Source organism: Temnothorax curvispinosus, unplaced genomic scaffold (assembly GCF_003070985.1).
Source record: "Temnothorax curvispinosus isolate PA1 unplaced genomic scaffold, ASM307098v1 QBEX01003805.1, whole genome shotgun sequence".
Classification (NCBI taxonomy): domain Eukaryota; kingdom Metazoa; phylum Arthropoda; class Insecta; order Hymenoptera; family Formicidae; genus Temnothorax; species Temnothorax curvispinosus.
In genome coordinates this window covers 160,430-173,872 of record NW_020213585.1, presented here as the reverse complement: position 1 = coordinate 173,872, position 13,443 = coordinate 160,430, and the positions used below count along the sequence as shown (strand labels likewise).

The 13,443-nt window shown below is 34.4% G+C and overlaps 5 protein-coding genes across 5 annotated transcripts; 3 read left to right on the top strand and 2 right to left on the bottom strand.

The window, feature by feature from the left end:
* The first annotated feature begins 279 nt into the window (after nucleotides 1–279).
* On the top strand, nucleotides 280–1,909 carry LOC112452889 (carbonic anhydrase 1-like). Its single transcript, XM_025013326.1, has 6 exons — nucleotides 280–331; nucleotides 390–531; nucleotides 726–831; nucleotides 975–1,077; nucleotides 1,353–1,489; nucleotides 1,587–1,909. Exons 1-6 carry the CDS (start codon nucleotides 280–282, stop codon nucleotides 1,695–1,697), a joined length of 651 nt encoding a protein of 216 aa, XP_024869094.1. The 3' UTR covers nucleotides 1,698–1,909.
* Nucleotides 1,910–2,170: 261 nt separating this feature from the next.
* On the top strand, nucleotides 2,171–3,658 carry LOC112452897 (carbonic anhydrase 3-like). The gene is made up of 6 exons (XM_025013344.1): nucleotides 2,171–2,485; nucleotides 2,574–2,718; nucleotides 2,844–2,949; nucleotides 3,017–3,119; nucleotides 3,195–3,331; nucleotides 3,529–3,658. The coding sequence occupies exons 1-6, from the start codon at nucleotides 2,395–2,397 to the stop codon at nucleotides 3,634–3,636; spliced, it is 690 nt and encodes a 229-aa protein (XP_024869112.1). The 5' UTR covers nucleotides 2,171–2,394; the 3' UTR covers nucleotides 3,637–3,658.
* A 215-nt stretch (nucleotides 3,659–3,873) lies between these two features.
* LOC112452886 (MYCBP-associated protein-like) lies at nucleotides 3,874–5,690 on the bottom strand. The gene has a single exon (XM_025013322.1). The coding sequence runs from the start codon at nucleotides 5,688–5,690 to the stop codon at nucleotides 3,882–3,884; it is 1,809 nt and encodes a 602-aa protein (XP_024869090.1). The 3' UTR covers nucleotides 3,874–3,881.
* A 716-nt stretch (nucleotides 5,691–6,406) lies between these two features.
* Nucleotides 6,407–7,881, top strand: LOC112452888 (carbonic anhydrase 1-like). The gene is made up of 6 exons (XM_025013324.1): nucleotides 6,407–6,419; nucleotides 6,529–6,714; nucleotides 6,804–6,945; nucleotides 7,020–7,125; nucleotides 7,326–7,550; nucleotides 7,681–7,881. Exons 1-6 carry the CDS (start codon nucleotides 6,407–6,409, stop codon nucleotides 7,879–7,881), a joined length of 873 nt encoding a protein of 290 aa, XP_024869092.1.
* A 157-nt stretch (nucleotides 7,882–8,038) lies between these two features.
* LOC112452890 lies at nucleotides 8,039–10,189 on the bottom strand. Its single transcript, XM_025013327.1, has 6 exons — nucleotides 10,161–10,189; nucleotides 9,860–10,063; nucleotides 9,283–9,464; nucleotides 8,882–9,192; nucleotides 8,379–8,608; nucleotides 8,039–8,213 (listed from the first exon to the last, which is right to left on the bottom strand). Exons 1-6 carry the CDS (start codon nucleotides 10,172–10,174, stop codon nucleotides 8,039–8,041), a joined length of 1,116 nt encoding a protein of 371 aa, XP_024869095.1. The 5' UTR covers nucleotides 10,175–10,189.
* Nucleotides 10,190–13,443: the final 3,254 nt, after the last annotated feature.

Genomic DNA, 13,443 nt, shown 5'->3' with positions numbered 1-13,443 from the left:
AGCGTACAATCACGTAAATAAAAATTTTAACTTTAATCATACTTTTTAGATAAAACATTTGTTACAGATAATTGTTTAATCTATTTAAAAATACTCTTATATTACATTTATTTCATACATTTTATATGTTAAATGTATATTCTACACAAGAACAAAAATTATGCACGACATCGTCTTCGGGTCTGCTGAAATGGCGGCAATCTCCAATCGACATCAGTCGTGTCGCCGTGTGGAATAAGAAATTTCCCCCCTTACTTTTGACAAATTATTGGTCAAACGATGGCACAGCAATACTTACGAACACCGGCAAATCAGGTTCTTTTCACGTCCAGTATAAATTCGGAATAACGGATTATGTATTTAATAATTTCTAGTTTAATAATTTCTAGTTAACATCGAGTTGGCGAACAGAAAATTGCCAATATTGCGCGGCGGTCCTTTGAAAAACGATGAATTTCAATTTATGAACGTACAATTTCGATGGGGTCCGTCCAACTGTCGGGGCGCAGAACATTCCATTGATAATATTTGGTTAGAGAGAATATAACATTTGCTTAGACGAATTTGATATTGAAAATTACCATGCGTGCATGACAAATGTATCAATCACGATATTTTCTATTTAATTTCAATTTCCATTACATTTATATTTAATTTAAATACGAGTTTCATTTGACATAATTAATACTGACCAATGCAACTTCTAAATGACAGTACTTAATAAGGTATTCGATGGAGGCACAAGTTATGCATTGGAATACGCGTTACGGATCGATAGACAAATGTCACGACAAATCTGACGGAATTGCAATAATATCCTATCTCATGCAGGTTTAACGGCCAAAATTAATTAAAATTTGCCATATCGGAATCTTTTTATTTTCACACGATAGACAGTATCATTTTCGAAGATAATTATTTCGCATTGGATCACTGTTGCAGTTTAATTATTAATGTATAATTGTGATAAAAAGGTTGTTGGCTGTCCTGGGATTCCAGATAATCCCGCGCTTGCTCCAATAACTGATAAACTTCCGGAAATAAAGCAGATGGATAGCGCAGTAAATATTACGCCGGGTAATGTGAGATGCGGTCTTTAATAATATTTATCGAATTAATTATTTACAGAATAAGTCGATCATAATTGTCGGTGCGATGTCTCCTTTTTTCTTTTATTGCAATTATTTGCAATTAACAGTAAAAGCAATTTTACAAAAAATTATATATTTTTATTTATAGAATATTTTCGCTTATAAGTAAATTTTTCGCTTTTCATGAAAGTTGTTATTATATAAAATATTATTTGCAATATTAATATTTTTTAATTAACCATGTGGTTATTTTACTTTTAGATTGCTTACGTTGGATGATGCACGCATGCACGTCACCTGGATATTATACTTATTTAGGTTCTCTCACTTTTCCCCCGTATAATGAATGCGTTACTTGGATAATCGTGCCGAACGCGATAAAAATATCTTCCTGTCAGGTATATTAAAAGCATGTATGCAGATATTATTTATTTTTTTTAAATTATACACCCGTAAATATTGACGTATGATAATTTACATTACATATCATTATAGATCGAAGCATTCAGAAGCCTTTACAATCATAAATGGGAACGTATAGTAAGGAATTATAGATCGCAACATCTTCTTCGTGGAAGAAGGATTTTCTTTGCCAAAGAAAAATGATACAGTAGCTTGATTGATCGGAAAAGGATATATTATATTTTCGATTCTGAAATTATATTTACCGAAGAAAGTATTGCGACATTACCGGATCTAGAGAGCAAGCAAACATGAACAATACGAACAAATACTTTCGATGGAGCATGTTATTTGCGCTCGCTTGGTTGCTCTAGATCAGGCTTTATATATGTTAAATAGAATTTCCTTGTTGTATATTCTTATTTTACCATAAAATGTCAATTAAAATATGGATAAAAAATTAACTTTTTTAGTAACATTTCTATAATACAATATATATTCTGTAATATGATATGTATTTATATGTATTTATTTTTTTTGTGGCGATATAAAATGTAGCTACATAGCTAACTTCAAAGATTATTAACTTATTGGGTTTAGTTAAATTAAAATGTAATATGACATATAATTTAAAAATACATTTACAATTTGTGCAACATTTTTGAATTACTTATTATTCAGATGTTTTCTGATGCATCTGCGATAAATAATTCTTAATTAGCGCAATAATGGCAAATTATGTAACCCTTGCAGGTGAATAAAATAAAATATTGAAGATAGTGGCAACAATATCAGGTTATGTGTGTTTGATGTTATAATTTTTACATTATATATTTATGTGTAAATATATTTTTAAGATACACAAAAAAGTGGTCAAGCACCGATCGATTTAAATGACAAAATGGTACGTCCTACGAGATTTCCACCGTTAATCTTAAACGGCCATTGGTTAAAGGATGGAAACGCAACTTTGTTTAACGATGGCAAAAAAGGTAATTTGATTTATTTTTAATTTTACTGAAATAATTATTTGTTTAATATTGTTGGGACGCGATTGGACATTAAATTCTTTTGTGTCAGCAATTATTTTTTTGAATGGCGATAGGATCCCATCAACAGTATCTGGAGGTCCGCTCGTAAATGACGAATACGAATTTTACAATGCGCACTTTCACTGGGGTGAGAATGATTGTAGAGGTGCTGAACATACGATCAATGGTACTTGGTAAGAATGTATTCTCAATAGCTATTTTTAAAATAAAAAAATTGTATATCTAAATTTTATCCTATTCGAGTTGTTTCAGTAACTTTTACAAAATTTTAATAAACTTTACATTTAAATTAATGTAGGTTTTCGATGGAGTGTCACTTAGTGCACTGGAACCAAAAATATCTCACCTTCGAAGAATGTTTAAAACATCGAGATGGTCTTTGCGTATTAGCTTATTTATTCTTGGTATATTTATTTATATATGATTTTATATTCTAATTTTTCATCTATTATTAACAATTTTGTTTCGTAGGTTCAATCGGGATCTTGTGACTGGAGCAATGTTCAATTTGAAAAAATATCTGAAAATGTAAAACATATTCAGAATGCTGGATCGGAGATAAAAATTCCAGCAAGTTAGTATCCGAAGAACAGAATGTAGTCTGTATTATATGATGTTTCAAATTTGATAATATTTTTGTGACGTTTAGATTCTTTATCTTGGATGCGAGTAGCAACTGATTGTTCAAGTTACTATACATATCACGGATCCTACAATGCAGAGAGTAATTCAGAATGCGTTACGTGGATCGTGTTCCCAGCCATTATTCCTATACAATCTTGCCAAGTTAGTTATTTATAATTTAATTTAAGTTATTTATGTCAAATATATATGAACAGCAACACAAATATTTCTTTAAAATGTTTATAGTAATTATTTTCTTGTATATTTATCACTATTACAATTAATATTTGTTATTTATAGAATTATTAGAAAAAGTGTAAGAATAACACGCATACATACGCAATTAATAAAACTTCTAGCTTAATGAGTTCCGAAAACTAAAGGATAAAAATGGCGAATTCATAAAATCGAATTGGAGAGACGTTCAACCTTTACGAGGACGACAAATATTTTTAGCTGTCTCTTAAGAAAAATTTACATTCTAACTTAATAAACAATATACTAAAGATTTAAAAAATTTCTAATTTTTGACACTTCAACAGAAATTATGTAATATAAGCTTTAAATTTTCGTAACACATATAAAGTAGAATAATTTCTTATACATATAATTAATTATATGTTAAATATATAGATATACAATACATTTTATATGAATTATTCACTAAAAATTTGAAAATTTATTATCTGTTACTGCTTAAGAATAAATGTAATTACTGCTGCATTTTGAGCTTTAATTCATTAAGTTTATGAAAAGAATCGATACTGGAGCATACTCGTTCTATTGTTTCCTCTAGAGCTTTATATATGCGAATAAAAAATATTTCTCTATAAGGTTGCAAATTTAAGTTAAAATTTTCCTTCTTTTCCTGCGTCAATTTCTGCTCTACTTCCATTGGCGTTGTAGGCTCTTCTCGTATCAGACCGTTCCTCTTCACGAGTTCACTTTCATTTTCAAACAGATTCGCGAAAGCACATAAAATATTATACACAGCGTCATATTTATCGTAATGTGCGACATCAAATTCGATCGATCTTGGCCTGAGACTCTGTTTGCAAAGTTTGTTAAACCGGGCGAGCATATCGCGTTTGTAATTTGTATTTTCTATCTGCAAAAGAATGTCTCGCAGAGTATCCAGCGACAAGTTCCAAGCTGGCGCGCTTTCATCGGTAATAACGTCAGAATATATTGTTTGTAATTGCATTACGATACTCGGATGATAATGATAAGAAGGATTTAGGGAAACAAACAGGTCGCTTTGCGAAAGCGATATTTCACAAGTCGGCTCCGGTGGCTTATGGTGCTCCACCCCAGCCATGATTTCCTCAATGATCGAGTTTATCGTCGAGTCTCGAATACGGCGATTCAGGTATTCGTCGATCATTTGGCAATCGGTCAATTTTTCACTTTGAACATCGGTTGTGCATCCCCAGAACCGAAATACGAACGTGGAGGAACTTAATTTCGGCTCCGTGACGAATCGCCAAAACTCGGTGAAGACTCCGCGTATCCTGGATCGATACCACACCTTGATTTTCACGATCTGCCCCGGAAGTACGAGTCCCTTCGTCTTGTTGAAGAAGAACGGACTGCCGCGTTTCACGAAAGATATGCCGTACGTCCGGAAGGGCGAGTATCGCCAATGATACGCGATAACGTGAGTTCCTTTATTTTCGAGCACGATCTCTCTTTCCGTTTGTTCATTGATCTTACCTACGAAAGTTAAAGACCACATGATAGGTTCAGTGTCTACCGGCTCCGTTCTTCCGAAGGAAGATTTCTGCCAGACGAATTCTCGATCTTGGATCTTCAGAACTGCTACTTGATCGGCATTCTCGCGCGGCTCGTCCTCGTCAGGTTCCGTGATGGTTATCGGTGGAATTCGTAATAGCGGTAATTTCTTTTTCTTATAGGCACGTCCTTGAATGGCCAACGCTGCCGTTTCCGGCTCCTTAGGCAGCAGCGATGCAATTTCCTCGGCAAGTTCGAGTTTACGAGTTTTTAGATATCCGCTGCGCTTCCAGAATTCTTCCTTGGTTTTTTGGACGACGAGATCTCGCTCCTTCGCTATTAGATCTGGCACTCCAACGTGCATTAAATCCGGACGAAGATTCAGGTCTTTCCTGCTAGGAGTCAAGGATATTTCCGGCAGGCAAGCATCACCGCGATTCGGCAGGAATTCGGGCGTTCTCCAAAATGCCGGTCCGTCGTGAGGCTTATCGGTGATCACGGATGCCGGTATGGCAGCGTGCTCCATTAGGTTTTTCATCTCTACGAAGCTGCGAAACCTTTCTGAGGAATTCTGTAACTGATCGGCCTGCGAACGACCAGTAACAGATTCGATGTGATGAGTTTGCTTTTTCCGATCGGCAAGCCATTTCTTCCAATTTATGAAGCGACGATCTTCCGAAAAAGATACATCTCCGGAAAGAAGGTTATCCCTGGTCGTTACAAGTGGATGGCGAGTCTTTTCCCAGATTTGAGGCTTTTCAGATTTACCAATTTTGCGCGCAAAGTCCATTTTCGAGAGGAACTAATAAATTATTTCACATATCTTGTCTGGAAATATCCAATGTTTTATCTTCTTGAATGGGAATCTATGATAAATTTAATAAGCTTTAGATCTGCGTTTACGTTATTTTCAACTACAGTCGTCATGCTTTCATCTTTTCCACTATTAAAGAAGATTTGTAAATACAACACTTACATCTAAATATTTTCTTTTCTCGCTATAACGCTTAATTAAAGTAATACTTAATTATCTAGATGTAGTATGTCATACGTTACTTCGTATCATGAGTAATTTCCATTGTATATTTTGACAGTTTACGTTCAATGGGTTAATAGTGTAAAGTTTTTCTTAACAGTTGTTTATCCACAAGTTTTAAATTAAATTTCTTTTAATATTCGAATTTTTGAATTTCATTTAAATTAAAAAGTTTAATATAAAAAGGTTTGTTTTAAATTTTAATTAAAAAAAAATGTTTGTAATAGGTGAGTAGGGAAGTGTGTGTGGTGTGTGTGTATGTGTGTCATGTGCGCGCGCATATCCGCAAAATATTTCAATTGAAGTTTGAGCGAAGCAAAATCGATCAAACGTTATGTTTGACGCATTTACACACGGAGATTAGAGAACTAAATCTCTAATCCCTAATTAGAGACCTAATCTCTAATCTCCGTGGATTTACATTTAAATTTATCAGTAATGTATACTATGTAATATAACATATCAGCATGATGTCTTCGACAGGTGCGGTATATACATATACAATTTAAACTTATCTATATTTTTTATATGATTAAAATACTTTTATTACCTATTAAATATTTTTTTTCTCGTGATTATATCATATATATAGATTCTGACGAGCACGATGAAGAAACAGTTAGATTTATACAACAATTAGCTCATACCGATGGCAAATTAAGATCACCAATCGATTTGAACATCAGCTATATGAAAGTCGTGAATCTAAATCCTATACAGTGGTTCAATTATAATGTCACGCCAAAAAAATTAAAACTCACCAACACTGGGTACACTGGTAAAAAATGAGAGCAACGTGCAATCTAAATGTTTGCTTTTAGTAGATTGCGTTTTTTGATAGTGTGCAATTACGTTTATTATTTATAGCTATGCTTAGTGCAACATGGCGTGAAGAAGAGCCGTATTTGTATGGCGGTCCTTTCGTCGACAGTTATATCTTTTCGCAGCTTCATTTCCATTGGGGTAAGACTGATATGGACGGTAGCGACCATTATGTCGACGGTGGAAGGTTTTATTTTTATTGTCTATATCTATAAATTCAATTTACGTGACTTTTTAATTTAAATGCATTTGCCCACAAAGCATGCCAATGGAACTGCACGCGGTACATTATAAGAGTGATTATGGAACTCAATTCACGGCTCTTCGACATCACGACGGTATCACTATATTGGTATACTTATTCCAGGTATTAAAAATATGTATCTCTTTTATTTCAAATAAATTCTATTACATAACGTGGTTCTTGTTAGATTGTTTTTCACACAATATATGTATTTTAATACGTTTTCAAATATGTGATTTTAAAATTCGAATAGAAAATTTATCTTTAGATGTTAAATAAATAATAGATATATTTTTTAAAAATAATATTTTTATATTGCTCAGCTGCAGGCAGCTCCTAATCCGGTTCTGGATGATATCATAAATACGTTACCCTTTATCCAAGCAGCTCAGTCTTCCATTCGTTTAATACCTTTCTCTATAACAAATATTGTGCGATGCTTTCAACGTGATTACTTCGTTTATTGGGGTTCTTTAACCATGACAAATATCAGAAATAGTGTACTTTGGTTAATAAGCAGAGAACCGTTAGGAATATCCATTGATCAAGTAAGTGTTCCCTATTGGTAAAGATATCAATAAGCGGCCTAAACGAAGATTAAATAAAATAAGATTATCATAAAATTAAATTATATATATATATATTTTTTTTATAGTAAATTTGATTATATTTTTTAAGATTGCGGAGTTTCGCACGCTATGCGATAAACGCAAAATGCCGATTTTGACAAATCGTCAGCCGTTGCAGGATAGAGGTAATAGAAACGTTTTCCACGTATGTCCTAGCGGATCCAGATATGCTACGCTTCTGCCAATTTCACGTAATATCAATGATAAATATATTCGTAAAGATAATGTCGATAGCAGTGATAAACAATAATGCGCTGATTACATTACACATAAAAATATACTATTTATAAATTAACTATTGCAATTATATTATTTATGGATACGAATTGCGTCTAAAATTTCTCCAAGTACCGTTGTTTAATTCATCTTACTCAAAACGTTTTTAGAGCCTTGTAAAGTATTTCCGTTTATTTCCGTTTTCTGCTGCGCCTCTTAATCCTTTCCCTCTCGAGATCGCACTTCGGATAGAAAGAGGCGCAGTCGACTCCACCCAAGCCTAGAATAGATGCCTTCACAGAATCCAACATTGCCGACCATGGAGTCCTGTATAGCATTCTGCCCGACAACCAACTCATGCCCAAGCTGAAAAAGAGGGTGGTGATGTTATCGGTTGTTTCGGGATATAACTTTTCAAATATCGTCGACCATTGATATTGCGTCGACTGATTCACAAGATGTGATAATAAGTTTTTATATCTCATTTTTTATGTGTAAGATTCATATAATTATTGTCACGCAATCTATTACCTCCAAACGGGAATCAAAATTCTGCGATCGTCTTTAGTCTCCTTGGAATATTGATTATCCTCACATAGTATCCTGCGCAGACAATCGCCGGAGTCCGCTTCGGCGACCATAGCTGCTTCGATGGACCGCAAAACGCGATAGGACAGCTCGTTTAAGTCCTTGTTGCTAATGACAGACGAGGAGAGCGAAATCGTGTGTCTCTTCATTCGTCTACTGCCATTGGTATTGTCCTAAAATGTAAAACATTTTCAAACTTTTCCATCGAAGTACGTAATGGAAAGTTACATGTGCGACTCCTCTTTTGGTGAATTAAATATCCTTATTAAAAAATACTTATATATATATATATATATATATATATATATATATATATATAAGTATTTTTAATTAATTAATTTTAATTAATATATATTTTAATTAATTAATATTATACATATAATGTTAAAAAGATACTAGAAAATGATAGGACTACTTTATCTTGTAAACAAGTTTCTTTTTAATACCGTGGCATTCATACAAAGTTGAATAACGAACAGTCCGAATGCTAAAAATGCAAGTGCGGTGAGTGCGATCTCGAAGAAATCCTTAATCGACAGTTCATGTCCCTTTCCCTTGGAATAGGAGGGTTTATGTTCTTCCTCTTCATGATGCTCATGATGCTCATGATGCTCATGATGATGCTGCGGATAATAGTACTCCTCGTGGATGGATGGAAAGAAGTCACTGTGATGTCCAATGTGACCGCTGTGGTGATGGCTAAACGAAGGTCCGTAATGGTAGGCATGATGCCCTGTCGACGATAACATCATGTCATCTATTCAATGGATTATGTAAATATCATGTCTCGCCAAGTTTTTCATATGCAGCGCGCTATGTTCTGCAATAGCTTCTGATGCAATTCTACCTTCATGGGATGGTTCATAGACGCCCACTTTTCCATTCGATGGCAGAGGAGCTTGCATCGCGAATCCCGTCACCTCACCATCGAACTCCTCGATGTCGTCGTCGTGCTGCTGGACATCTTGTTTCTTTTTCATTTTTTTGCGGGGGGCATAGTGGCGATACACATCGTTCAGTGTCGTTGTTCTATTGTAGATATGTTAGAAATGAAAGAACTTTGTTATTGATATTTTGTGGAATACTGTAAAACATCGCAGTAAAATTAGAAAGATTTCAAATTAGAACGTATCTGTTATTCAGTAAAAATTTAATTAAACTTGATTTTTAAAAAATATTTTATGTTTAACATTGAAAATATCTAATAATTTGTTGAATAAAAATAAATATGTTGAGTTAATAAAAAATGTTATAGTAGAAGAATTAGCTTTTTTATCTCAAATGTATATAGTATAAATTTGTCATTTGTAGTATGTATAAGAGTTATCAAAGTTACAAGTAAATATCATTAATTATACAAATATTTGAATTATAAAATTTAGAAGCTCATGTTTCTTTATATAACTTTAATTCTATATGCTTACCGATGCAGCCAGTTTTTATATTTAGAGCTTCCTTCATCAGCCAAAAGTTTATCGTGTATTGTAACATTGTCGTCGCTTAAGGAGTTGTGATTCAAATTGTCGGTTGACAAAGATTCCGGATTTCGCTTCAGTCTAGGCGTGCTCACTTCCTTGAAGATTTCTTCTGCCATGTAGCCATGACAAAGATACTCATTCATTCTTTGCCTGATTTCATATATGAATTAATTTAACATTAATGTTGTAAACACACCTAGATTTTCAGTTTGTTGACTCTCAAATCGGATCGTACGTTAACATTTACCTATGAAATTCCATCTCGTTTAACGCGCTGACAAAAGATCCATCCACAGTTTCATTTGCCACTGTCTTAGCAACACTATTTTCATATTTATCGTCAAATAAAAACGATCCAGGTAAAAGATCCGCGGAAAGTATGTCGTTTTGATTGATGCAAAACTCGTTGCCATCGTCGAAGCATTCTTGCGCCGATATTGTACAAATTACGAAAAAGATTTCGAAGAGATATATTATTTTGTAAGTTCGTAATGAGGATTTTTCACCACATTCCGACAAATTTTCTAGTGCCATTCCAATTGTGCCACGGGAGTTGTCACTGAAGACGCGGAGATGACTGTGACTGAAGACAAGGCGACACGCTCTTGTAATAATTCGCTTGTCTGCTAGAAATAATTGCTTTAACTGTAACATTTCCTGGACTGCGTCACAACAGTTTTATTTTGTAGTTTCAAGTACAAGAAAAAAAATTTTGGATGCATCTATAATTGTAAGTACAATTATTAATAATTTTTTAAAGTAACAATGTTTGACAATTAACAAGAATAAAAAGAGAAAAAGAGAGTTTAATAATAATAAATAACTAAATTATATATAAGTAACTAAATTATAAATGTGGAAAGATTTAATACAATAATAATACATTTGAATCTGTTACAAGATTATGCATCAGATAATGTTATATACAAGTAGACATTATCTTTAAATTATATAATTTACGTGAAGAGGAGTATTCACTGAATTTTACAATCAGAAAAATTGTATTATCTAATTTATTATGTAAGTTAATTTTTTTAAATTTAAATTGTTATCAGAATAAAAAACCAAGAAACTGTAAAATAAATGCTGTCATGCCGATATCAAAGTCGAGAGACAAAATACCCGCATACCTGTCAAAAGCGGGTTGTGCATCTGTTTAGATTCATGACTAATCCCTCCCGATTGGTGACAGCGCCCTCCCGATTTAATCCGTAATCCGACACTCATGATTAAATACGTTTATTAAAAACCACTTACAACGCTCTTATGAATGTTTCAAGAGCGGAGGGTCTGTCGGGAACGTCCGCCCGGGTCGAGGTGGTAAGACAGGGTAATGGGGCCTTTGTTCCCCTGGGAACGCGCTCACCTGTCTAATATCTCGCGAGAGTGGCTATATCTGTACACACACCAAAAGCGGCCAGTTATACGCCGAGCTTACTGAAAATTAATCGCGCAGTTTCGAAAGAATCCTCGCGTCTCTCGCGTCCCGTCCTACCGACTGAAATAAACGTTTCTCACGCGATTATTAATGGTGTCGTAGTCGCAGAACTACCGGTATATCAGACAAAGATATACGAAAAATTATATCCAACTTATCTTTTGATTATTTGTTGTTTTGTTAAAATTAAAATATATAATAGTTAACGTTTTCCTCAATTATAATTAACAGTATGTAGAAGAAGAAACGAGAAAGAGTTTAACGAATAGATTGGGATATCGAGATATTTATAATATCCTTCCTTTTAAGTTTAATATTTTTGAGGTACACGATGCATGTTACGATATATTTTCAACGAGACACAGAGGATGCGGCTCTTAATTGCTTACAGTCGAGGTGTTCGCACTTCCCCTTTTTGCGTGAACGCGACCTGCGGTGCGGTTTGTGCACGCGTGAGCTCACCCTCCTTTTCTCAGGTGTTTGATTGATCGTTTCAATTACGTGGCGCAGCGTGCATCAAACGTGAGAGTAAACTTCGCAGCGAGCAAATGGATCGTTTATTCGAAACATTTACGGGTGGACGCCGTCATAGATGGCATATAAAGCAAATAAATCGCAAATAATCGTACATTATCCAAATGCATGCTGACGCTTCAAACGTGCTTCGGACGAGAGCACTGTCCGCGTTAATCGGATCGTGATTAAATAAAATGCCATTAATTTTGCATTCTGCGCTATATCACGTAAATTTTAAGAAAATTTTAATCGTTTAAATAATTTTTAGGAAAGCACGCAGCTATTATGACAGGTTTGGGAGGTACGTTTACGCGCGTCCACGCTAGTTTCCAGGAAGTAATGTCCGCAGTCGTAAATTAACGTGCGCGTTGACCATGTCGTTACTTCCTCTCTTCGCACCTAAGACGCGCCTTAAGCGCATTTCACTTCATGTATTTAAGATTCAATATTTGTCGCGGTCGCAAGTACGTGTAAAATGTCCAACCCCGTGTATAATCAGCATGCAAAAAGCGTGTGCAACGCGAGACAAATGAACGTAAATTCACGTTTAATTGTAAGTAGAAATAGCCAGCTCGCCAGCCGTAACAAGATAGGAATCTCGTCTTTGATGATAATATCCAAGAGATATTTGAAAACAAAATTTTGGACTAATTACGTATCTTTTTTCTCTATGTTATCTTATTCTAAATATATCTTAGTTTGCATAATTTTAAAGATGCACATCGCTTTTTATTTAAATCAAATTTTCTGCTTTACATAAAATGGGAAGTGATTCTTCCGAGCATATAGTTAATTTGCAGCCATAGTTTAGCATTAATATAAACTATTATATCATTTATATATTGTGAAATCAAAAAGTTATTTTTTTTTCAATGTAATAGTTATGTTATCCAAATCTAAGCGGAAAATATTGAAAGATTAATAATGACTGCGTTTTCAGAACACGACACTGCGTGCTGAGGTGTCTAATGTACATGAAAAGAATGATATACGCTCTTCCACAAAGACGAAATAACTCAGACGTGGATCGGGGAGAGGATCGATGACGAGGAGCCGCGCGGTAGAAAGGGCTCACAATCGCCATTGGTCCTTTTAGCCGCGGAAGCGTGGAGCCGAGTGGATTTACGGCGCGCAAGGATGAACATTGAGATTGGCACGGGTAGCCCGGAGACTAATGGACGCGCCATTCGCGAAAATGGCCGCCGCACCGTGCCCGTAAACAGAAATAGCACGATATGGTTCGATAAGGGCTATCATCAGCGACGAAAGTTGAAATCCTCGGATCGTGCGAAACAATGCGATGTGGAAACTATCGTTTTTATTTCTATTCGATTATATTTAAAAAATACTTTATATCTCCCAATTGTTATCAAAAAATTTATCTTCTTTTATCGATTAAATTATAAATCTTTCATATAAATATATTGTTGTCAAATCAATTCATATTTTTGCACACGCAAACTTGCATTGTAATCAGTGATTTGTTGCATATCGCCACTGATAAAGTGCGAAGTCTTATATTCATAAGACAACAATTGTCCCGGATATAACGAAGAAATGTGACATTTCTGACGAC